Source organism: Coenobita brevimanus, chromosome 70 (genome assembly GCF_032717465.1).
Source record: "Coenobita brevimanus isolate Jiangsu-jjx chromosome 70, ASM3271746v2, whole genome shotgun sequence".
Taxonomy (NCBI): Eukaryota; Metazoa; Arthropoda; class Malacostraca; order Decapoda; family Coenobitidae; genus Coenobita; species Coenobita brevimanus.
This window is the reverse complement of record NC_137023.1, coordinates 45,573,714-45,601,241: the sequence shown is the minus strand read 5'-3', so window position 1 is coordinate 45,601,241 and position 27,528 is coordinate 45,573,714. Positions and strand designations below refer to the sequence as shown.

The window sequence follows — 27,528 nt, the reverse complement described above, 5'->3', positions numbered from 1 at the left end:
GCCGTCCTTTCATTCAGTTCACCACCCAACCTTCTCATCACTTGCCACTCATTTGGGAATATAACCTGGGCGATCACAAGCTGCAAAACTCTGAAAAGACCAAAGATCTTAGACTGATTATCAACCTAAAGCTTTCACCTGAAGATACATACATGACAGGGTGAGGAAAATGTATTGTCTGTTAGCTAATTTGAAAATAGCTATGTTGGAAGGACACAAGTCAAGAGTGAGAGCAGTGGAAATGATTTTTTTTTAAAGGAGCATTGTTCTGCTGATGTAGATGGGAGAGAAATACATTGAGGTGTTTGCCCCATGTGGAGAGGATGGAGAGCAAGAGACCAACAAGGAGAGTGTATGTGAGTGAGACAGAGGGGGGGAGAGGGAGGGGGAGGCCGAGGATGTGAGGGAGGGGGAGGGTCGAGGATGAGTGGGAGACAGGATGACATGGAGGCAATTTGTTTGTGGCCACCCCTTAGAGGATTAAGGTATCTGGCAATGGATAGATAGATAGATAAGTGAGAAGTAAAAAAAAAAAAAAAGATGAATATGCAGCATTTATTTGGTCCCCGTGTTTAAAAAATAAAACAAAAAATTAAAATTGAGAAAGTTCAGAGAGCAGTAACAAAATGGGTCCCAAGCATGAAAGACTTAAAGTTATGATGAGAGACGAAGAATTCTGGATTTACCATGACTGGAGGAAAAATAAGAGGAGATATGATGATGATATACAAATGTGTAATTGATAGGAAGTCATTGGCAAGGAAAACTATGTAATATTGTACCAGTGACTAGATGATCAAGAGGTCATAGTAGGAAATTACGGAAAATGAGAGGAGCTAAGAATGTGAAGAAGTACTGTTTGCTAGTAAGATCTGTTGGTACATGGAACTGTTTGCTGAACAAAATTTTGTATGCTAAAAATATTCACAGGTTTAAAGAAACATGATAAAATAAGGAAAGAAGATGGGACAATACGAGTTTGGCTCAATCCTGATTACCGCATAATGGGTAAGTAAGAGGTCTGTTCAGAAAGTATCAGACCTTATTTTTTTCTCACCAGCCAGTTGGAGGATAAAGGTGGGGTTTTTTGTAGCGCAGTGCAGGACCTTTGTGTGCATGCATAAGTAATGCCAACTGCCACGAGTGACTCAGTGACTGTCAGTCAGCCTGTGTTTATTGTCATGCACTTTACACCGTGTTCTTGTACTCGTCACGATGACCGAAAATGTCGAACAACATTAGTTTAACAAATTACGCCAAAAACTAGATGATACCAAAATTGAAACTATCAGGAAGATCCAACAAGTTTTGGGGAACGAAGCCATGGAGATAATGCAGTTAAAGGAGTGGTACAATCACTTTAAAAGTGGCCGAATGTCATTCGAGAGAGATGTGTGTCCTGGGAGGCCATCATCAAGCAAGAGTGCTGGAAAAGTGAAGAAAGTCTGCAATTCGGCCATGGGAAATCGTCATTTGACTGTCAGAGAAAATGCTAATGAAATTGGAATCAGTGATGGATCAGCACACACAATTTCAATGAATGATTTGGGCGTGCGAAGAGTTGCCGCCAAGTTTGTTCCAAAGCTCCTTTTCCGTGAACAACAAGCTCTGCTCATGAATGTTGCTCAAGACATATTGGAGTGTGCAAAGCACGATCCAGACTTTCTGAAGACTCTTATCATTGGAGATGAGACTTGAGTGTATGGGTACAACCCAGAAACCAAGCACTGTCATCTCTGTGGATGCATGCAGGGTCGCCTTGACCAAAAAAAAAAGCATGGCAGGCCTGCAGCAAGGTGAAATGCATGTTGATAGTTTATTTTTTACTACTGTGGTGTTGTGCATCATGAATATGCATCAGAAGGTAAGACTGTCAACAAACATCACTGTCTCTATGTTTTCTGTTGTCTTTATGATGCAGTTTGGCGGAAGAGACCAGACCCTTGGAAAGGGGCAAGTTGGAAGCTGCATCATGACAGTGCAGCTGTCTCGGTTGGTTCAGGAATTTTTGGCTAAGCACAACATTCCGCAGATCCAGCAGGCTCCCTGCTCACTAGACATGGCTCTGTGTGACTTTTGGTTGTTCCTGACGCTCAAAACTCCGCTGAAGAGTTCCCGATTTGAGATGAGAGAAAAGATCATGACAAGTGCAATGAAGCACCTGCAAGAGATACCGAAAACCAACTTTAAAAAATGTTTCAGGCAATGGAAATAATGCTGGGCTACATGTGTCAAGTCAGAAGGGGCTTACTTTGAAGAGGATTAGTGTCCTATCTCAACAAGTTAGCTATTTATTTTATTTTAGAGCCTAAGGTTGGACACACACACACACACACACACACACACACACACACACACACACACACACACACACACACACACACACACACACACACACACACACACACACACTCTTACTAACTAGACGGGCCAGAGTCTGGGAAAGAGTTGCTAACCCATGCTGAGCTGATTCTTTATAAGGTACCATAGTTTACCTCCCCAGAGTCATTGTTTCATAACCAGTGTAAATTGCACCTCTAACGAGGCTTTCAGTATGGCATGTGCAGACCTTCATTGTGCGTCATATGAGGTCTGTAGCTTGGGAAGGGTTAAACTGCAGTGTGGTTTTGAAGTGTAAGCAAAACTACCTTCATAGCTGTTGTAAAGTTTAGAGACAGAACTTTCAAGAGCTGGAGTGCTGGGATATGGTTAGCCACAGTTCTAGCCTTATCATCCTCCTGCCAGATATCAGAACCATTCTTCCATTCTTTAACCTCATTCTTGTCCATGTCTAATTATTTATGTTGCAGTAACTTTATAATTTGCTGGTACAGGTGAACACAGTACATCAGTGTATAGCATTTTGTGGGAATATACAGTGGAATCTCCTAAATAGTGGATTCTTAATACACGGCAACATCATGCAGCAGTTTGTAGTATCAGTAACTCATGGGAACTATACAAAATTTATGAATGCAGCCTCAAGAATTACACTTTTCTATTCCTTGTTCAATACCTGCCACCATTACCTCAAACCCTCACATGTAGCCAGACTTAAACCAGTTGTAGTTAAGCATGGCATTTACTAAACCAAACCAATCCTATTTAAGCATAGCACTTACCATAAGCCAATCACAGCACTTCCCTCCCATGCCAGACGTGAAAGACGCTTGTGCTTGACGCCCTGGCGCCTGGCCCAGTGCATTGTCTCCTTTTCATTGTTAGTGTGTAGTTCCAGTGTGGTTTACAAGAGGATTTTCTCTTTCTCCCTGTGCTTCCTCTGCCTGCCTAGTGTTACCATGGCCAATCGTAACCCTCCTAAGCCGATAGCTTCTTCGAGGAGGTGGAAAAAGAAGCCAATGTTAACATACACCTAAAAGTTAGATGTAATAAGGAGGATTGGCAGTGATGAGAAGAAAGTTAAAGTTGCCCACCATTATAGACCCAACAAGATAATTCTTTACCAAACAGGCGCAGCAGTCCCACCAATATTTTAACAAACTCACAATCTCTAGTTGAGTAATTTTGGTACATATGCAACACAGATAGTTAAGTGCTGAATTATGACCATAAGAAGTGAGTGGAAAAAAACAAAATATTCCTAGTTGGGGTATTTAACCCCCAACACACCAGGGGTTTTCTGATATTGCCCACTCCTCCCTACGGAGGATTTCCATGATTTTGGGAAGGATACCCTTAGTTCAAACCTTAATGTCTGCCAAACTAGAAAAACTAGAGAAAAATTAAAGATAAGTGAGGCTCATCAACTCTTCCTTTTTCAAATGAAAGTATCCCCAGGTCTCCAGGTGGTCCCGTTGATTAGTAAGGATAAGTTAAAGATGACTAGTTCTCCCTGCTTTGGTGGGCTGTTTCCGAGCGTGTGTCACTGCCAGTGACCTTGGACTCGCTGGCTAGTGTTGGCAGCGCTGACTGGAGTGGTGGTTGTAACATTGGCTGGCCTTCCTTAAAAAAAAATGGAATTTTCCACTCAGTCTTCAACTTTTCCTTACTCACCATTGTAAGGATGTCATCACCCTGTTCATGTGGTTCCTTGTAGGGTTTTCCACTCATTTCATAGTGCCACTATGCCCTGTAGGTGTGTGGGAAAAGAATAGCGCTTTAATTTTTTGTACTCACATCTTGTGTCAGTTATAATAATTTCCACCTACTACGGCACTTATACAGTAAGACTTCACTATAACGGACTAATTGGGGCTCAAACCATTCCAAAAAATGTGAAATTCCGATAAAAGCGACTTCCGGGCTTCCCCCTGCTAATCCAGACTTTTTCTGATATATCAGACATTAGTCTGAATTGCATGAACAGTTTCCAAACTGTTTTTACTACCATTGTGGTACTGTACTGCATTATAACTTCACTATATTAATCAAATGGTATAATATACAGTATATAATAATCTCTACTGTACGCACAGAAACACGGATTTTATTTATCTTATTGTGGTGTACATAGTTGAAGTGGTCAGGCAGTCCGGACTGCTTTTGGCTTTATCGGATTTTTTCCAATATACAATAATCCCTCCACTATCCGATGTAATAGAGCCAAAGGCATGTCCGGAAAGTGGGCCCCTGCCTACTGGACTGGTACTTATGGACTCTAACTCAGCCCAGTTTTGAAAGCCACCTAAATAACTCCCAACCGGACATGCATATCACCTATTTAAACCTATTTAAGACCCTGTTCACACCAATTATGGACATAAAGCATGAAATAAATGAAAAGGAACCAGAGAATGAGGAATTAGAAGTGAGTATGGAAAATACTTAGCAGTGTACAGGGTACTTACTTCACATCTATGGCTGCCGCCTCTAAGGCTCTGGTAGTGGTGAAAATGCTCTTGAAGCATGTACAGTAATCCAGTGGTGTGCTACACTTAATTCTTTGCACTGTGAGTTATAATTGTTTAACACTGCACATTCTGTTCTTAATTGCATCATGCCAATTTCAATCGCCACTTTGCACTCCACAGTCCTCTGCACTCTGAATTCTAATTTGTTAACACTGCACAGCACTGGAAATTCCCATGTGGTCAAGTGGCGAGGTATTGCAGTTTATTCACAAAAACGAACATGTGCTTCATCCATTGTGATGACCTCCACCCTTGATGGTGGTTAAGCTGTAACTGGGGACAGGGTTGCCAGATCTGAGCTCGGCCACATTACCAAACTTCTCAATTTTCATTACCAAATTCTTAAAGGAAGCATTTATTCTTCACTAATTATATGTACAAATGGAAATAATCACTCACAATCATCAGCATGTTTATTTTTGCGCTATGTATGCTAGCAGATTAATTAAAGAGAGCAGACTGTCCCCCGTCTCCATTCTCTATATCTTCATACATGTGAAAAATCTGTTTGGTAATGGATCATGCTGATTCACAACCAAACGAACTTTTCAATACCAAATCGGCCCACATTTGGTAATGAAAAATACCAAATAGCAACCCTGACTGGGGAAGGGGGAGGAAGGAAGGAAGGGGTGAAGGGGCCGTACCTAAACAACAGCTGTTCGGCGCTGCGCAGTGCTGCGCGCCAAATTTAAATTACGGTTGGGAAAAAATTCGGATTTTTTTTTTTTTTTTTTTTTTTTTTTTGCAGGGGTTCCAGAGGTCCAGGCCCACAATGTACAGTAAGTGGGGAGTCTTGAAAGTGGGTGTCCGGATAGTACAGGGATTACTGTGTAGGAATTTAGTCCGGTAGCTCCTCGAGTCTGATAAAAGCGAATTCCATTGAAGTCCATTATATCGAGGTTTTACTGTATTTGCACTTGACGTCATGATTATGGGTAATTGCACTTTGAGAAGTAAATGCTGTGGCTGTTTCATGCAGTATGGTTGAGTATGAGGTAATTACTTGTACTAAAATTGTGACTACTGTAATTTGTTTTAATGTGGGACATTGTGGAAATATTACTAATGTCATACACAACTTACATTTTTTTGTACTTCACATCTCAAGTATGTTTATTGTCACATTTTCACCATTATTATCTGAGTAACGAGGGAAAAAATTTAGTTATACCCAACCTGGTCATTTTCTTTCTCACCTGCGCACTCCTGGTTTTTCATGCAGCAGATAGGGTTACTCAAGGTATTTCTGATCAGTTTCATAATAACCATAAACAATTACACATATTGCATTGCAGTTGTAAAACTTATTATAAAACGCATATAACATACACTAGATATAATTTATATCTTACACTTCACTCATGTATTAAAAAAAACACACGTGCATAGCTGTTTACTATTTACAATTTCCCACACACCTGCTCATTCACAAAGCACTTTCTCTAGTGGTAAGGGCAGAACATTTTTGGGGGTTGATGATGCAATTGGCCCCATATGTGGGGGAATGGAATCGGAGGAGAAGGAGGAGGAGGAAGACATCACTCTACACTCTACCAGTGCCGTGTACTGTACAGACAGAGCCACACATCAGTGGGGTACCTTGGGTATCTACCTATCCTATGGTTGTCATAGAAAATGGTCTTGGGTTCAAAGGGTGGCGGGAAGACGCCTTCGGCTGTAGATGTCAACCAGTGTTGTTCCGCGCCCAAAATTGTGACAGCTATACATGTCAGCCAGCGCGTAGGGGTCAAGGAAATGGGCAGGTCTCTCGCAGCAGTGTTTAATGACAATCTGTCCAACTAGCTGTGTTGTTTACCAACTTCTGCTCTGACTGGACACGTTCTAAATTCTCATTTATAGCTTGCAGAAGTAAGTTTATAAAAATGCCCAGTAGCTGTGGTAATCCAGTAATAATGACAGGTAACCTGTGAAAAACTCATTTCATTTTTTAAAAAATATGGAAAGACCGCACCCATTTGGTAAAGAATTAATCGCAACGAATTGGTGACTTGTATGACACGGAGGCAGCTGAAGGCGATGAAACACCACTTCCGTTGTCGTCATGTTGGACTTGGAGGGGTTCCTGAGGGAGGTTGATGAGGAGAAAGCGGCAGCATGAGGCAGCAGCACACTCGCCTCATGCTGAGAGGCCATAGTCTGCCTCAAGCCTCAGAACCCCTCTCCCCTCCCACATCCATTAAAACAGTGTCATCAGTCAGAGGTAAGAATCTTACAATATTGTTTATTTACATAAAATATGCTTTACTTATTTCTTTTCCAGGTTGTTAATGTCTGCTGATGACAGCTTGATGTAGGTTTGGGGGTAAGGGGGGCAACTTTTCCGAGATGACGGACGCATAAGCAATTTTCCCCTTAAGATTGGTTATTTCTAACTTGTGGAATTTTCAAATTGTGGCATGTGCTCCCCCTTAAAGCCGCAATTTAGATTTCACCGTATTCATGTTATAATTTGAAATTAATGTTGCTGTAAGTTCCCTATTAACCTGAATAATGCATGTCCAGCTAATTGATTACCTGAGGAATTTCTTACAGTGTATATTCTTTTGTTTGAATGGTTGTAAATTTGGGGAGTTACAACCAAACTAAACCATTCGCCAGAAACTATTGTCGGAGTGATATTTAGCGTAGAAGTTCCATTTTCATTTTACACATTACAATATACAGTATCTACAGGTATGAACTATGTCCAAGTGGGACAAACTATTTCAGTAAGAGTAAACTGATTGCCATATTAAGCCTTTCCTTACTCTTTATTTTTTTTTTATTTTTTATTTTTTTACTAAGATATGTTATTAACCCTTAACCCTTACACCACGGGCTTGTTTTGCTTTGACTTGCGGCTCCCGCGGGCATATTCGCGCTCCGACAGACTCTCTAAAAATATTTGCCAAAAATCAGTTATTAGTCCTAGAATATTAAAATCACATATACTTATGGCACATACCTTCAGCTTTCTCCTTGGGTGTTTGTTGAGCCTTCGTCGAGTACCGTAGGACTTGTGGAGACTCTGAAGTTGGGTAACGAAGTCTCCACTTTACACTTCCCGACAACTCGTAATATGATTACCACAGCGTGATATTATGACTAGAAACACTAATCTATGATTCTCAAATAGTTTGGAATCCATACTCCCCCAAAAAAACACTGTGAAAGCAGTGCAAATTACGAGGGCGTATGACCATCCCTCTTCCGATCGTTCGCCGCTAGTGTTGTCTATTATTCATAAAAACACTCACAGTTTATATTTCTGTTGCTATATAACACTTATATATATCTACAGTCTTTATCCATAAGTTTCCTTCAGTAATAGTAGTTTATTGTCACTGTAGGGATTCAATTTCTTCCAGTAAAATACGTATCATTCACTTTCTCATCCTGTATACTAGCATTGAGAGTGAATGTCACTTTCACCATCACTCTCATAACTCTTAGTATTCATACATGCTAGAGTGAAACTTTCACTTTCATTAATCCTAGTATATGTACTCGTATTTTTATAATACCACTCATTTACATTTCTATTTACGTTCTTTACTGTATTTACATTATTTACATTTCTATTTTATTTACACTGTGTTATGCACTGTCACTTGAAGTAACTTACAAAACTGTTTTCCACTGTTCACGTATATTTACATTCATTGCTTTCTTGCTGTTTGCACATTATTTACACTTTATTTACAATTCCACTTATACTGTTTTACTGAAGAAAAAGATCATAGTCACTCTTTATCAATTGTCAGCTCTTTACCTCTTTCCACACGAGGTTTAGTAGGGGGTAAAGGTCACAGGGCCCTTTGCATGGGGCTATAAAGTTGCGGAAGTTAGCAAGAGCAAATCAGACATACTCCCACTTTCAAAGACGACAGTGAACTGATAGTGGTGGCCTCCTGCCGCCTGGCTAGGGTAGGTGCATTACTACCAACTTCAGCCCTATGAGACCTGCTAATATATAGCAATGAAATGATTGGCAGGAAACCAAGACAATACATAATAAATTAGGTAGTACCAGGTGAATGTAAATATCACTTAGGCTTCTCCCTTCCCTCCTTATATGTATATTTATTACGAAAATAGATTATACGGCATATTTCAAGGGGAAATAAACAGCGAAAATTAGCGAACGAGTGCATGTGAGGTGTTGTCAGGTGATAATTAGCCAATTCCAGGTGTATGGCACTATCACTTACCTTATTTCTGTTTTGTATATATTATTTGGTTTAAGAATAGGGCATAGGGCTTATTCCAATGGATGAAATCAGTGGAAAATTCCAGGGAAGATTTACTTAGCGTAGAATACAGTGTGGTGGCCTGCAATAATTAGGTAGTTCCAGGTGAATGCAAATATCACTTAGGCTTCTCCCTTCCTTTCTTATATATATTTTTATTACGAAAATAGATTATACGGCATATTTCAAGGGGAAATATCTATCTATCTATCTATAGCCCGACGCCCTAGTCCCGCAAAGGGTGGCCGCAGACAAAACGCCTCCAAGTCACTCTGTCACCCACCATTTGACTCCCCTCCCCCTAACTCACCCCCCCCTCCCTCATATACCTCTCAACTCCATCCCTCCACCTCATCCTCGGTCTACCTCTCCCTCTCCCTCCCTCTACCTCACCTACATACACCCTCTTAGTCAGTCTTTCATTCTCCATTCTCTCCACATGTCCAAACCACCTCAGTGTACTTCTCCTAATCTTTTCAACCACATCCATATCTACCCCACAACGTTCCTTCACTTCTTCATTCGTCAACCTGTCCCTCCACGTCACTCCACATGCTCCTCTCAAGTAACTCATTTCCACTGCTCTCACTCTTGACTTGTTCCCCTCTTGCAAGGTCCACGCCTCGCTTCCATACGTCAGGGTAGGGATCACAATACCATCATGCAGTGACTTCTTAACTTCCATACTCACCTCCCTATTTCTCATCACTGCTTTCAGTGTATCAACAACCTTTCTTCCCTGCTGTACCCTTTCACGTACTTCATCCCCCACAGTTCCATCCTTACTCATCACACTACCCAAGTACTTGAATGCACTCACATTCTCCATATCCTCACCATCCAATCTCACTGCACACTCTGTGACTTCATTCCTCTCAAACACCATAACTTTACTTTTGTTTACATTAACTTTCATCTTCCTCCTCCTACACATTGTCCCAAATTCATTCACCAAACCTTGCAACTCCCATTCATCTTCACTCAATAATACTGTATCATCAGCAAACAGCAACACCGGAAGCTTCCAAATCTCACCCTCATTCATTAGGGCCACCCCCACATCCACTGCCCTACCTTGCACCTCCTTTACAACCCCATCCATATATGTATTAAACAGCCATGGAGACATCACACACCCCTGTTTCAGTCCCACATTGAGATCAAAGAACTCACTCAGCTCAGGGCTTCTCCCTTCCTTTCTTATATATATTTTTATTACGAAAATAGATTATACGGCATATTTCAAGGGGAAATAAACAGCGAAAATTAGCGAACGAGTGCATGTGAGGTGTTGTCAGGTGATAATTAGCCAATTCTAGGTGTATGGCACTCTCACTTACCTTATTTCTTTCTGGTATATATTATTTGGTATAAGAATAGGGCTTAGGGCTTATTTCAATGGATGAAATCATTGAAAAATTCCAGGGAAGATTTACTTAGCATAGCATGGCCGGGCAGGCGAGAGGATAGGGTAATGGAGGGGAGGTAGGGAGGGGAGTCAAGAATGGGGAGAAATGGCTAAATTGTCAACAATGGATGGGAGTACAGATGAGATTAGGAGTGCTGACTAGTTTTGGACATTGGCAGTACGGATAGATGATACAAGCCACCACTTCAAAGCCCGGGTGAATTCAAAATAACACAGAGTCACAAAAGTGTCGCCCTGCGGTATGATCCCTTGCTCCCAAGCGTCACGAAAGTGACACCCCGCGGTTAAGGGGTTAATGAATGCTGTACTGTATGAATAATAGGTACATTAATTTTTAATGGATTGATTGACAAGTACAGTATTGATAGAAGGTGATTTGAAGTTTGTAGCATAATGCTGGAGAAGAAAGTGATTTTTTCTTCCTTTCGTAATACATTTTCACCACCTTTATGTTATTAGTAGTAGATTTTTTTTTTTTTTTTAAGCACTTACTAAGCATTGTTGGTTTTGTTGATATCTTAATATAATTTTTAATCTGTGCCTCACCTTGATTCATAATTTCAGGTGCTGAAACATGTGACAGTGAAGGGAACGCCACCTCCCAAGGTATGGTGGGTGGCACCAGTTGGACTACGTACCTGCCTCCGAATGGCCCTTAGGCACCTCAACATACAAGTGGTGTGTTCTTGCTCTTTTTCCATGTTGACTCTTAAGTGTCTTGTCCAGTATTTATTCAACACTCTGTCTTTAATGTCCAGTGTAGTGGTGTCTTGGTTATTGCAGTAATTGGTACTGCTTCTAGTGCACGTTAACGAAATTGCACAATAACAAAAGCTCAGAACCTATGAGATTTATTCTGTTTGGTACCTGGCACCCCACTTGTAAACCAAAATTTTCCTGTTTACAACAATGTAGACCCACTAAATACATACAGTTATGATCATAATCACCTATTCTCCAGTACCCTGTGGCTCAGGCTGGCTCTTTTATGGATGGCAAGTCACAATGGAGTAAGAGGAGCTGAGAGGGAGGGGCCAGAGAGAGAAGGAGAAGGAAAGGTGGGTGGGGGGATGAGTGATGGTGCAGGGGTGGAGTGAGGGAGGGAAGGTAGAGGAGAAAGAATGAAATGCAAAGTGGTTGTCATATAATTTGTCAGGTTTCTTTCATTTTGTGCATGATATAAAGAAGTTGATATTTGGTAGATAATGGTGCATTGCACCTTGTGTAGCAGCAGCAGATAACAAGCTTTAGATAGGTGGAGAAATCAAGGGCTGGCTTGTAAGAGAAATATACTGATGTGACAGATCAAACATTGGTGCAGAGCCAGATGCCGTATTTGTGTTTATCAATGTATTTTGACTTCGGAAGCAGAATGGAATCTGGATGGCTTTCACTTCCGTAATGTTTGTGTAAGAAAAGCTCCTCTACCCTTACATTTAATTAATTTTTTGAACTAAATGTCATATGCAACCTTTGACATGGCTGTGTCCACAGTAAATATGATCATTCAGTATACACTTCCTCTATACAGTCACCATCATGTCAGCTTCTTTATGGCATCTCTATATGAAAAGACTATTTAAAATAATTGTGCACAAAAAGTAGATAAATCCGATGTCTGTGCACATGGGTGGGTATAATAACGATATCTCTCATAATCAGTTAGAAGGGAAGTGCATAATAGGCAAATAAATTTGATGTCTGTGCACATGGGTGGATATAATAACGATGTCACTCATAATCTGTTCGAAGAAAAGTGAAACAAAATCCAACCTAAACTCCAGGAATATATCTGTGTCATTGTTTACTGACATTGGTCAAGCCAAAGTAACCAGGAAAGCCTTAGTACATGGTCCAGTGGCCTCCTGCCTCAATAACCTCTTGCAGTTTTTGCAGCTTCGAGGAAACAATGTTGTTGTTGATTTGCTGATTTCGTCTGAACAACTCCCACTAGTCCTTGGTGTGCCAGAGGAGATGGACACGTGTCCTCTCGTTCTCTGGCTCCCACGCATTGGCTCTCTAGGCCCACGCAGTCTCGATGGCACTGCACTGATGTTTGATCTGTCACGTCAGTATATTTTTATCGCGAGCCAACCTTTGATATCACCACTTATCTAAAGTTTGCTATCTGATGCCGCGATTCAAGGCATAATGCAGCATTGCCTACCGAATATTAGCTCCATTATATCATGCCCTGAATGAAAGAAAATAGACAAGCAGTGTGACCACAACTTCACATTTCATTCTCCCTCCTCTACCTCCCCTCCCTCCCCTCCCTCACTCCACCCCCCACCATCACTCGTCCCCTCACCCACCTACCCTTTTCTCTCTGGCCCCTCCCTCTCAGTCCCTCTTACTCTAGTGTGACTTGCTGCACATAAAGGTGCCACCCTGAGGCACAGGGTACCAGAGGGTAGGTGATTTTTTTATGACCACGACTGTACATACTGTTACGGTAAAGTAGTATCAGAAACATACACAGGCATGGTTAGGTTCATAAAAAATTATGAAAAGGACACACCTGGAAGAAATACATAAGCCTACCTGCAGTGGGCTTGAGGTAAGGGTTTCTAAGACTAGGGGGTGGAGAGTTAGTGGTCTCCACCACCTGGGGTTAACTCCTTGAGTAGGGCCTCATCTGTGAATCCTTCAAAGCCATCAGAAGCTACAGATTTTGCACCATCGTTGTCAGCAGAAATCATCTCAGGTGCACGATATCAGAAGTTTTCTTAGCCAAGAAAAATGCATGATAGTAGCAGAAGTGGAGATTTTTATATACTGTACCAGTAGCTGTGATAACGAAAACTGTGAAGAGCTTTTTAATTTTTTTTTTTTTCCCCAAGGGGTGGTTGGGGTTTATTGCTCACATAATGCTACTCAGGGATAAGTGAGGCTGGTCACTGTCATCTTAAATGTCAGGACCAACTTGCCTAGCCCCTGGCTCCTACGTATCTCATGGGGCAACGTAGGATTACTAAGGATTTCAGGGGCAGTGTCCAACTGTTTTTTTTAAATAACGTCTCAACAAAGCGTCGGACAAGGATTTAACTTTGGCAGTGCATGTTTGAGACCCCGATCTAATTTGTAAAATTATGCTTTTGTACCAAATGTGTATGATTAAGGCATTTATAAGAGTAAATGTAGGGTAAACTTAGCTAAAATCGTCAGATGCATGTAGCGAGGCTAGCTTCGGTCACGATACAAGCCCCGCCCACAATTCGGAACGTGACGTCGGTGTGACATAGTAGTAATCACCGACGCAAGTGGCATTTCTATCTTTCTACCCCCCCCCCACATACTGTACTTTCTCTCTCTCTCTCTCTCTCTTTCACACACACACACACACACACACACCGAAGTAATATTTCACCCCTACTACTGTATACATTCAGTATGGTCCTTATATGAGAAGAATGTTTGCGAAATCTATCTATGCTCGCCATCGCTGAAGTTTCGGTTTGGTAACGTCACGCCTGTCGGCGGCCGCCACATCACCTCGCCCAGCGGTGCCGGCTCAGGCAGTGATTACTACTCTTCAGAAGTGAATAAGTCATGTTGACGTCACAATATGTGTAAGAGGGCGATGCATATACTATGTACTAATAGGGAGTCTGGAGGGATGTAGTCACTCTAAAAATCAGCCGCAGCTCAGAAATATGAGTAACCCTGAGGCATTGAATCTGAAGCAGCTTACATAAAGACAGGACTGCCACTTGCGTCGGTGATTACTACTACGTCACACCGACGTCACGTTCCGAATTGTGGGCGGGGCTTGTATCGTGACCGAAGCTAGCCTCGCTACATGCATCTGACGATTTTAGCTAAGTTTACCCTACATTTACTCTTATAAATGCCGTAATCATACACATTTGGTACAAAAGCATAATTTTACAAATTAGGTCGGGGTCTCAAACATGCACTGCCAAAGTTAAATCCTTGTCCGACGCTTTGTTGAGACGTTATTTAAAAAAAACAGTTGGACACTGCCCCTGAAATCCTTAGTAGATGATGAATGAATGAATGATTTTTTTTTTTTTTTTTTTTTTTTTTTTTTTTTTACTGTTGCATTCATTTTTAACTTACATTTTTTGTTAACTCCTGTATGATAATGACATTTTTTTTATTCCTGGTGCCCCCAGACAGTTTTAGTTTGTTGGGATGAGACCTATGTGGTAGGTGGGGTTGCTCACCATCCACTCACTCAATGTAGTGCTGCTCTCGGGTGTCTGCCCTTTCCTCTCCTCCACTCATCTTTCCTTCCATTCTCTTCTGTCTTTCTTTCCTTCATTCTTTCCTCATCCTTCTGCCTATGAATGACTTTACATTCCCTCTGCTGTCTTTCTTTCCTTCATCCTTTCCTCTTCCTTCTGCCTGTGGATGACTCAGCACTGAGTGACAAGCCAAATTGTTACCTGTACACCAGGAAACCATTTACTATGCTGGGTAGTAACCATATAACCAGATTTTGGCACCTGGAGGTTTAGTGGGTAATTACTGCCCTCCAGTCAGATTGAGCCGATGAAGGTTTATATCCAAGGGATGGTTGGGGTTTATTCCTCATGTGCTGGGAGGGGGTTGGTGATAGCCAATACCCTCTTCAGGCATAAAATGAGTCACAGGTATACATGGCGAGTGATGAGAAGGGTGGGTGGTGAACTGAATGAAAGGAAGGCAATGATTGATTATGTGTGTGTGGATGAAAGGATGCGAAGATGTGTAATGGATGCAAGAGTGTATAGAGGTTGGGGGAGTGGACTTTCTGACCACTACTTGGTGATGGCCAGAATTAAAGTACAAGAAAGTTGGAGGAATAGAAGAAGGGAAAGACGAGAGGAAGGAGTAGTTGCAAGGAGAGTGGAAAGGTTACAGGAGGATGAGAAAAAGGCAGAGTATAAGAGAGAAGTGGAGGAACGATTGGGCAAATATGAATTGGAGCAGATGGGAGACGTGGAAGGTGTGTGTAGAATATTTACAGAAGAAATATGTGCAGCATGTGATGTGGTGTGTGGAAGGAAGAGAAGACGGAGGGGGTGCAAGGAACAGCGTGGTGGACTGAAGAGGTGAAACAGGCTGTGGCACAAAAGAAGAAAGCATACAATGAATGGATGAGAAATAGGGGCGTGGAAGAGGTTGAGAGGCGGAAGAGAGAGTTATATGTAGAAAGGAAGAGAGAGGTGAAAAGATTAGTAAGAGAGAGTAAGAAGAGAGTGGATGAGGAATTTGGAAGAAATTTGAGTGTAAAGTGGAGGGACTGTAAGAAAATGTTCTGGAGAGAGGTGAAAAGAGTAAGACAGGGTGGAAGTGAAGTTAGCAGGGAGTGAAAGATAAAAATGGTAGATTACTAGTGGAGAAGGGAGAAAAAGTGAACAGATGGAGAGAACACTTTAAGGAATTGTTGAACGTAGAGGATGGAAGTAATGCGAGTATAAGTGGCTGGGGAATGGCTGGGAGAAGGAGGGAGGTGAGAAGACAGGAAGAAATCAGTAGGATAGAAGTTGTGGAAGCAATGAAGAAAGTTAAATCGGGGAAAGCCCCAGGAATTGATGGAGTGTGTGGTGAAATGCTGAAGCATGGGGGAGAGATAGTAGTAGAATGGACGTGGAAGATGTGCAGATTGGCCTGGGAGGAAGGTAGAGTCCCGGAGGATTGGAAGTCAGGTATAATTATTCCCTTGTACAAAGGAAAAGGGGAAAAAGAAGTGTGTGGTAACCATAGGGGCATTTGTCTTAGTATAATAGGAAAAGTGTATGGTAGGATACTTATTGACAGAGTTAGAGAAAGAACAGAGAAATTAGTTGGAGAAGAACAGGGAGGCTTTAGGAAGGGAAGAGGTTGTGTAGATCAGATATTCATTCTCAGATCTTTAGTGGAAAAGTTTCTAGAGAAGGGAAAGAAGTTGTATGCGGCATTCATGGATTTGGAGAAAGCATATGACAGGGTGGATAGACAAGGATTGTGGAAAGTGTTAAGAATATATGGAGTAGATGGAAAGTTGTTGAATGCTGTGAAGAGTATGTACGATGGTGCGAAGGCTGCAGTGCGTGTGGATGGTGATCTAAGTGAATTTTTCTCTTTGAAGGTTGGGTTGAAACAGGGATGTGTCATGTCTCCATGGTTGTTCAATCTGTACATGGATGGGGTAATAAAAGAGGTACAAGGTAGGGTAGTGGATGTTGGAGTGGCCATGGTGAGAGAGGATAGTGTTTGGAAACTCCCTGTACTGTTGTTTGCAGATGATATTGTGTTGTTGAGTGAAGACGAAGGAGAGCTGCAAGGCTTGGTGGATGAGTTTGGGAGAGTGTGTAAGAAACGGAATCTAAAGGTGAATGTAGGGAAGAGTAAAGTGATGGTCTTTGAGAGAGGTGAAGTCAGTGAATGTACAGCGAGGTTGAATGGTGAGGAATTGGAAAGTGTGAGTACGTTTAAGTATTTGGGTAGTGTGATGAGTAAGGATGGAGGTTTGGAGGGTGAAATGCTTGAAAGGGTACAGCAGGGAAGAAAGGTTGCTGGTTCCTTGAAAGCAGTGATAAGAAACAGGGAAGTGAGCATGGAAGTGAAAAAGTTACTACATGACAGTATTGTGATACCAACTCTAACGTACGAAAGTGAAGCTTGGACGTTGTTGGAAGGACACAAGTCAAGAGTGAGAGCAGTGGAAATGAGTTATTTAAGAGGAGCCTGTGGAGTCACATGGAGAGACAGGCTGACGAATGAGGATATAAAGGAGCGTTGTGGTGTTGATGTGGATGTGATAGGAAGCATTATGAGGAACACACTGAGGTGGTTTGGCCATGTGGAGAGGATGGAGGGTGAAAGACTGACGAAGAGAGTGTATGTGAGTGAGGTGGAGGGGGAAAGAGGGAGGGGGAGGCCGAGGATGAGATGGAGGGATGGGGTGGAGAGGTATATGAGAGAGGGGGGTGTGAGCTGGGAGCAGGGGAGTGAAATGGCGGGGGGCAGGGCGACTTGGAGGCGATTTGTTTGTGGCCACCCCAAACGGGATTGAGGCGTCTGGCAATAGATAGATAGATAGATAGTAATGCCACTCAGGGATGAGTGAGACTGGTCACCCTCATCTTAAATGTCAGGACCAACTTGCTTAGCCCCAAGCTCCTACGCTCCTTATGGGGCAACGTAGGATTGGATGATGAATGAATGAATGAGATGAGACCTCTTATGCTGAAAATGGAACTGTTTTTCAGTTGTGCACCATGGATGACCACCACCAGGAGGTGATTGCCTTCTGTCGTGAGAACAACTACCATGGACTCATGGCAGAGGATGCAGAATATATCATCTTTGACCCCCCGCGTTACTTCTCCTCACACCAGCTCAAACTTACGTACAAGGTAATTTCTTTTTTGTGAGGCATTTGTTTGTTTTATGCTCAAGTTATTTCTTCTATGCTTTGTAAAGTATTGCGTTTTTTTTTATCATCATCGTCATCATTATTTCTGGACCTCCTTTCCCACCCTAGGGCAGGGTGGGTCCAGACAGCTCAAGTTTGCCCAGTCCAATGGGCCACACTTCCATTCACTCATCTTTTAAGCCCCAGGAATCAAGGCACTATCTGATATGTCAGAAAACATTCACCACAAGCTGTCACTTCACATAAACATATCCGATAGAGTCAGTCTGGACACAGTCACGTTAAGAAGGGATGCCAGAACCCTGATCATGAACTTCTTCTCACAATATTCATCCAGCCAGCTCAAGCTCTTGTCAATCCCCTAGCCTCACCGACTTTCATACCTCTCTTCATCACACACTCATCCATCATATCACACCACCATCTGTTTGGCCTACCTCGCCTCCTCCCTCCTTCAAATTAGCTCAGAAATACCTTTTTTACCACTGTATTGTTATCCATTCTCTCCACATGACCAGACCATCTCAGTACACTCTCTTCGATTCTGGTGTCCACAGCCTTTCTCACTCGATGTATCTTACGAATCACGTTATTTCCTATCCTGTCCATTCCCTGTACTCCACATACATTCCTTAGCAGTCCCATCTCCACTGCTCTCACTCTTGATTTTTCATTTTTTTGCCACACCATAGTCTCATATCCATATGTTAAAGTTGGCACTAACATTCCTTCATGTAAGCTTCATGCAGCTGCAACACTCAGGCCTCTGTGTCTTATCAAGGCCTTCATAGCACCGGCTACTTTCCTTCCTTATGTCACTCTACTTTCCACTTCTTTTGCACATTTTCCTCTCTTTTCTATCATTGTACCAAGGTATTTGAACTCTCTCACCAATTTCAGTCTCTCTCCATTCACTGTAACATCACACTAAGAGTCACTCTCTCTGTCAGTTACCATTGCTTTACTCTTTTCTACATTTACTCTTAAGACACGACATTCACAGACATCAGCAGAACTCTGTACTAGTCTACCAACCTCTTGTCTGGTATTTGCAAGTAGTACTGCATCATCAGCATACAACATCTCTACCTATCTATCTATTGCCAGACGCCTCAATCCCGTTTGGGGTGGCCTCAAACAAATCGCCTCCAAGTCGCCCTGTCCCCCGCCATTTCACTGCCCTGCTTCCAACTCACACCCCCCTCTCTCATATACCTCTCCACCCCATCCCTCCATCTCATCCTCGGCCTCCCCCTCCCTCTTCCCCCCTCCACCTCACTCACATACACTCTCTTCGTCAGTCTTTCACCCTCCATCCTCTCCACATGGCCAAACCACCTCAGTGTGTTCCTCATAACGCTTCCTATCACATCCACATCCACACCACAACGCTTCTTTATATCCTCATTCGTCAGCCTGTCTCTCCACGTGACTCCACAGGCTCCTCTTAAATAACTCATTTCCATTGCTCTCACTCTTGACTTGTGTCCTTCCAACAATGTCCAAGCTTCACTTCCGTACGTTAGAGTTGGTATCACAATACTGTCATGTAGTAACTTTTTCACTTCCATGCTCACTTCCCTGTTTCTTATCACTGCTTTCAAAGAACCAGCAACCTTTCTTCCCTGCTGTACCCTTTCAAGCACTTCACCCTCCAAACCTCCATCCTTACTCATCACACTACCCAAGTACTTAAACGTACTCACATTTTCCAATACAACAAATGTGAGATATTCCATCCATCACCATTCATTGCCAATGCCATCCCTCTCTCCATTATTTGTTTTTACTTCTTTCATCACCCCATCCACATATATGTTGAACAGCCATTGGGACATCACACAACCTTGTCTCACGCCCACATCGATTGTGAATCATTCACTTAGATGCCCATTTACCCTTACCCATGCTTCATACCACCTAGCAGCTTACCATCTACACCGTACATGCGCAGAACCTTTCACTATCCTTCTCTGTCTACTTTGTCGTATTCTTTTTCAAGATCCATGAATGCCATAAACACCATACAGTCCTTTTGACAAGCCTTCTCCATTATCTGTCGTACTGCAGATATTTGGTTCACACATCCTCTGCCACTCCTAGAACCACCTTGTTCATCACTCACTAGGACTTCTGGTATCTCTCTTACATTCTCAATAATAATTCTTCCATATACCTTCCCAACAACTCTCAATAAAGTTATGCCACAGTAATTCTTGCACACACTTTGCTCACTGGCACCTTTATTTTTGTACAGGAGTATAATCACAGCCTTTTTCCACTTTGGTGGCACAGATTCACTCATCCATGCCCTCTCACATACTGTATCTCCAACAAGCACTTCATTCCACTTTGTCCACTACACTTAATCATCCCTGTATACATCTCATCAGTCCCGGCTGCTTTCCCATTTTTCAGCTGCTTCACGGTGTTCTTCACCTGTGCGAGTGTCACGTTTCCTAGCACTGCATGCTTTCTCTGCACACCCCCAAGACCAATCATGTTTACAGTGGCTCTGCTGTCTCTATTCCCATTCATCAGGCTTTCAAAATATTCTTTCCGTTTGGTCCTTCAACTCCATGGGTTAATAATCTACCACGTACATCCTTCACACTTTGACACTTCTTTCTGCTGTTACTGTTTTTATTTAAATTAAAATATAAAAATGTGCTTAAACTAGAAGAGTCTAGCTGCAGTCTGACCCACCTATATTTTTTCATTTACAAATATCCTTGTAAAATCACAAACCTACAACATAGTCATAACTATACTGTAATGAATATTAGTTTTCTTTCATATACAGTAATTGACATTCACAGGTCAAAAGGCATATGCAGATTTAGTCATGAAAACACACACATGGGCTTTAGCCACAAACAGAGTCTTGTAGATAAATGTTTGGAAAGTCTTAAATACAGTACATACTGAACATTATTTTTCCAGTGCCTGTGGCTTTTCTGAAGTTCACAACAAACACCAGTCATAATTCCTGTTAAATTTACAATATGAACAGTGAAGAAATGATCAAAACAGCAGTTACAGAAATGATCAAAACAGCAGTTCTGAATGCACCACAAATCTTAAGATGAAGCATGCCTTTGGTTGGCCTTAGCCACATTTCAGATTTGTCATGAGTAATTGCTGGTTTAATAATTTCCCTGCATGGTGTATTATGCCATACAGAAAACCATGGACAAAGGGATTAAGTAATGTACAGCACTGTACTTAAGACTGTTTGGGTATCTGTTAACAATGTCCAGAGTTGTGTGTGTGTGTGTGTGTTTTCCCTTCCTCCGGAACCTGGTTCATCCAGAAAATTGATTAATGTTAACTGGCTATCCTCCATTTTGTCCAGATTAGCCAAGTTTATTGTACTATATTTGGAGAATACAAAACTAATTTGTAAGGAGGTTTAAAAAGTAACGAGGGTGGAAAAGAACGTGAAAGTGTGAAGGTTAAATATGAAAGGATAAGGTGTGAACAAATAAAAGTTAAGTAAGGAGTAGATGGAAAGAATATTTTGAAAAGCTGATGAATGGGAAAAGCAGTTGATGAAGGATCACAGAGTGTTGGGCTGCATGATTCCCCAAGATGGACATTCCATCAGCAAGTGCCAAACAGTTAGGGGGATCAAGCAATCCTCACAGAAAGGAGGGGGAACACCCTTCATTTAAAAATTCACGAGACAGCCGGATGTGGCCAATTCACAACTGTCATCAAGCCATCTCATACTAGTGAGACAAGCCTCGGGAAGCGAAGGACCTCAGCTTGCCACAAACAGCACACATCTTGTTAGGCCTTGCCACATCCCAGCAGTCTTGCCAAGAATGTCATCTGTCCAGTGGTAAAAGTGGAAAAATCATATGCATGCTGCTGATGCAGAAGGCGACGTGATCCAACCATAGTCGGAGGGTGAGCTGATCTCCAGCCAGCAGGAGAGTGAGCTGATCACTAGCCAGCAGATCAGCCCACTCATTCATGGACATCCCCACATGGGCAGGAATCCAACTAAAATATTGCATTTTTTTTTTTTCACAGAATTGATTGAACATATTTGGGGAAATGGGTAACTCAGCCATATCCACACAGTTGCCTAACCTTATAATGTAGAATGGTTATTGCACTCTGCAGGGACTGATGATATTGGCCTTGAATGTGAGCTGTTTGCAGAATCGCTTAATCTCACACAAGTTGGTAAAGCAACCAACCAGAATACCAGATAATCCTGACCCTAATGCCTGTCTTTTGGATCTGTTCCTGGCAGATAATCCAAATCAGTATAGGATAGAAACACATTTACCATTTGGATCCTTTGACCATAATCTCATGAAAGCGTCATTAGTCGGCTTCCCCAAACTTCCCCGTTCTGAACCTGTCAAATTGACCCGATGGCACTTTGATAGGGCAGACTTGGATGGATTCAGAAATTATCTTACTGACATTCCATGGTGGTGTTTATCTCTAGTGACATCATTTCTACTCAGTCCCACATTAATGACTTAATACAAGGTGATATGTTCATACCAAGTGAGCAGTTCACTAAAAGATCAGACTCCCCAAAATGGTTTGATAGCAACTGTGCCGGAGCAATGGCCCAAAAGTCAATAGCATATCATTCTTACCTAAAAAAAAAAAAAAAAAAAAAAAATCTGAATCACTCAGTCAGTTTAAGTTTGCAAGAAACCATGCAGAAGTATTAATAAATCTCTCTAAATCAAACTTTCTTCACAACCAGGCATCCAAACTACTAAACAGTTCTAATGACAATAGAATATTCCTATCAGCTCTCATTTCTTTCTATGATAGCTTTAACAACTCATCACCCATTCCCCCAATAAAATCTTCAGACAGTAACGGTACAAATGACCTGCGTGGTAAAGCAAATATTCGTGCCAGTACATTTCCAGAAATTCTGTGTTAGAGGAAATCAGCCAGAATATTCCAGTGCTAGAACTTGACTCTCCTGAAGTTGCTCCATTTACAATTCAGATACGTAAAATCCATCCCAGACAATTTACCAACCAGTAGAACTCCAGGCCCAGATGGAATTCCTCCAATTGTTTTGAAAAAGTGCTCCCCAGAACTTGCTTCTGTTCTAGCTAAATTATTCTGATTATGCATATGTACTTCTTCATTTCCTAATTCTTGGAAAGAAGCCAATAAATTCTTGGAAAGAAGTCAATATCCACTCAGTACTGAAGAAAGGTAGTTGCTCTGATCCCTCTGATTACAGACCAGTAGCTATCAAGTCTTCTCTTGGCAACGTATTTGATATTGTAGTGAATACGCACTTAGTTAAACATCTTGTATCCAACAACTTAATTAGCAATAATCAGGATTTCACCGTAAAAGATGCATCATTGATATACTTACTCTCCTGACTTCATCCATCAATCAGTTGATCAACATGGAGAAACTCTTGCAGTAGCCCTTGATACAGTGCACTTTCACACAACGCAAGTTTATGGGCGGCAGAAACCCTCACATTCTACGATTTTGCTTTGTGTGAACCAAAGAACTTATGGGGAAAGTGGTATATTGTGGACATCTTACTCAGGGCTTGGTCTTTGGGTCCCCTTCCAGCCTACTCTACCCTGCTAATTCTTTGTCTAATAGTACAGTAATCCCTCTACTATCCAACGTAGTAGAGCCAAAGGCATGTCTGGGAAGCGGTCCCGTCCGGATAGTCGGCCCCAGCCTCCTGGACTTGTACTTAAGGACCCTAACCCAGCCTGACTTTGAAAGCCACCTAAATAACTCCCTATCGGACATGCATAGCACCTATTTAAAGTTATTTAAGACCCTTTTCACACCAATAATGGACATAAAGCATGAAATAAATGAAATGGAACCAAAGAGTGAAGAATTAGAAGTGTTCGTACCTCATCCAGGGTACATACAGCATGTCTGTGGCCACCTTCTCTGAGGCTTTGGCAGTGGTAAAAATGCTTTTGAGGCGTGTACAGTAATCCAGTGTTGTGCTGCACTTACAGTAATTCTTTGCATTGTGAGTTATAATTGTTTAACTCTGCACATTCTGTTAATTGCACCACGCCAGTTTCAACTGCCAGTTTGCACTCCACAGTTAATCCTTTGCACTCTAAATTCTAGTTTCTTACCTTTGCACAACACTGTAAATTCCCGTGTGGTCTAGTGGCGAGGTATTGCAATTTATTCACTATTTATTCACAAAAACGAGCACGTGTTGCATCCATTGCGATAAGCATCTACTCGCGATCGCAGTTAAGCAGTAGCTGTTGGTGAGGGGGAAGCAGGGTTGCCAGATCGCAACTTGGCCACATTACCAAACTTCTTAATTTTTATTACCAAATTTAACTTTTCATTACCAAATTCGTAAAGCTAGCATTTATTCTTCTCTATATATACAAATTGAAATACATGTAATCACTCTTCTTATAATTAACAGCGTGTTGATTATTTTCTCGCTATATAGGCTAGCAGATTAATCAGAGAGAGCAAACAATCTACCATCTCCGTCCTGTGTATCCTCATGCATGTGAAAAATCCGTTTGGTAATGCATTATTCTGATTCATTACCAAACGAATTTTTCATTACCATTTTGGCCCACATTTGGTAATGAAACATACCAGATGGCAACCCTGACAGGGGAGGGGGAGGAAGGAAGGGGCGAAGGGGCCGTGGTGTAAACAGCTGTTCGGTGCCACTCGGGATTTTCAAATTACGGGTGGGAAAAAATTCGGATTTTGGGGGGATTTTTTCATTTTGTTGGCCATTTTTGGGTTCCAGAGGTCCAGACAAACAATGTCCGGTAAGTGGGGTGTCCGGAAAGTGGGCATCCGGATAGTGTGGGTATTACTGTACTTCTAGTGTGACCAACAAATAGAACATCATGTACCTTTATTTAAGTGACTTTTGGGCTTCTTAAGAAGGGAGGGGAGTGGGTATCCGAGGCTCGGGATGTCTACTCTTGCCCTGTGGGGCGGGTCACCCTGTTGTCAGTCACTGTCACTGCTGAGGTCTCCTGGAGGTGCCATAAAGCCTTCAAAGTCGACAGCTCAGACCATGATGACAGGTAGGTACTGCCGTAATGCTAAAATGGACAACAGGGTGCGAGGTACAACATGTGTTCTTGCAGCAATATGGAGGAGAGGTGTATGTTTACCCAGGAAAGTCAGTAGATGGCATGCAGATAGCTGGCCAGCCTCCCGCTATTTTGAATCTGGCTCATTGCCAGCCACCTTCCTTCGTGTGACTGACTCGCATTGTCCAGCCCGACACTTGTAGTAATGGTGGGAAGTCCATTTTTGCCTTGGAATCATTCAGCTGATTTGCATGTTGGGAAGTTCGATTCGCAGATTTCACATTCAATAAAAGTAGCATTTTCTGGGTTGACCTCATATCGTAGGTGATTCACACCATGTGAGTTTGCATTGTGTGGGGGTGCACTGTATTTCTAAATCTTTTGACAGTGTGTGGCACCATTCCATGCTATCTAGACTCCCTTCCAATGGACTAACGCCTTTTGTTCCTCAAATTTCCTCATATCTCAGTGACACGGATAAAAGTAGATACTGTGTATTCCAGTTTCCATTCAGTTAACTCAGGCTTGCCACAAGGATCAGTTGTGGCTGCAGCCCTATTCCTAATTCATATTAATGATCTCTTATCTGTCACCCATAATCCCGTGCATTCACATGCAGATGACACAACACTTCACAGTTCATTCACACTGAAACACCCATTCACAAAGTTTAATATTTCTAAGTCACAACTCAGTACAGCCATCTCCATAAACCAAGACTTATCTAGGATCACTGAATGGGGACAAAATAACCTTGTCTTATTTAATGTTGGTAAAACCAAATACAGGGAGCCCTCCACATTTGCGGGGGTTAGGGGACACAGACCCCTGCAAATGTGGAATTTCCACGAACGTTTGGTGCGCTCTCCCGTAAATGCCTCTACAGCTGCAAATCACCTCCTGTGAGCAAGTGTGCACATACTTACCTAATCAGCCATATCTTGGACCTAATCACAGCATAAAATTTCACGTTTTGATTGGGTATGGCTGTACCATGTTAGGGTAAATATGTACCTGGTGACTTCCACAGACTCCTGTGTCTGAGTGCGTCTCATGCACATCCACTTGAGTGTGAGCAAATCATCAGCTACATATTTACCCCAACTTCATACAACCATACCCATTAAATGCAGAGTTAACTCACCATTGTCCCTGCAGTTTTGGCAGACGAACTCTGACGACTTCTGATGATGATGAGCATGACATTGATGATGATGAAGAAGATTAGCCATGTAGTTACTGATGACAGATGGCTGGATGAGATGATGTGGAGTGTAACTGCATGGCACGAGGAGTCTACATGTGCCAAGAGTCCACGTCTCCACTGCTGGCTTCATTGCTGAGTGGTGGTGGATCATCAATATTGCCCTCAGAGTCAGGTGGAGAGGATGATGCATCGTCAAAGTCAAAATGAACAGGTTCAGGGTCGCACATGGGTTGAGGTTCAAGCACAGATGCAGGCTGCTCAGCGACAGTGGCAGGACACAGACTGAGGGAGAGATAGAGGAGAGCGGGAGCGTGGTGGTTTGGTGAAAAATGACCCGCGAGCGTCCGTACTGCTACACTTTGTGACCGTGAACAGAATCTTGGCTCACAGAGGGGCAATCCACAAATCTGTGAGACCCGCGAAAGTTGAATCCCGAATGTGGAGGGCTGCCTGTATAAGCAGTTTACCAGTAGACAGGTATTGCCAGATTCCTGCATTACCTTCAGTGCTACTAATATTCCTATCTTCAAAAGTATTGAAATTCTCATTGTTTCACTTAACTATGCCCTCAGCTGGACCTCTCATGTCAGATCACTTGTTAAAACCACCTTCAAGAAACTTGGATTATTGTACAGAGTTCATAGCTTCTTCACTGACGAGCAGTCAGCTGTAGTTTATAAAAGTCTTGCGCACGCTGAGCTGAAATATTGCTCACCCTTGTGGAATGGATGTGGAGGGGTTGCACTAAAGCAACTATATAAAATTCAGAACAAAGCTGTTAGAATTATTAATAACCCTGCAATTATAAATAAACTACCTCCAATACAGGTAAGAAGGAATGTTGCCTCACTTGCATTATTTTATAGATACGTTTATGGCAAATGCTCAGACAACGTTGCATCCATTGTACCACCTCTCCATGCTTACCCTTGTGTTACATAGGCATCTGGTGTGGTAGCACTCATGACTGGAATGTCACACTGCCAGACTGCAGAACTTTCGCCTATCAGAAATCTTTTATTCCCAAAACTGCATCTCTTTGGAACTTGCTTCCCCAGAGTTGTTTACCCCCAAACTTAACAGCTGTTCAAGTCCAACTGTTACAGATTTCTTATGAATGGAGGACACCAGTAATCTGGTGTATGGATTATTTTTTTATTCATTTGTTTTTTGTTCCCCTTTTATGTTATTGAAAAAAAAAAAAAATGTCGGTGGCAGTGGAACATCATCAGGAAATCTTTTTCAGATTAATTATGGATTAAATCACATATAAGAATATATATAAAAAAAAAAAAAAGGTGGCACATAATGGAAACTTGCTGTTTGTACTTTTTA

The 27,528-nt window shown here is 42.1% G+C and overlaps 1 protein-coding gene across 1 annotated transcript in view; it reads left to right on the top strand.

Annotated features, from left to right (window-relative positions):
* Positions 1-27,528, top strand: part of LOC145406484 (constitutive coactivator of PPAR-gamma-like protein 1 homolog) — a 172,033-nt gene that overhangs the window by 15,327 nt on the left and 129,178 nt on the right. The window contains exons 3-4 of the mRNA XM_080277639.1: positions 11,118-11,231; positions 17,756-17,902. Coding sequence (XP_080133765.1) covers positions 11,118-11,231; positions 17,756-17,902 — 261 coding nt within the window. The remainder of the gene's footprint in view (positions 1-11,117; positions 11,232-17,755; positions 17,903-27,528) is intronic.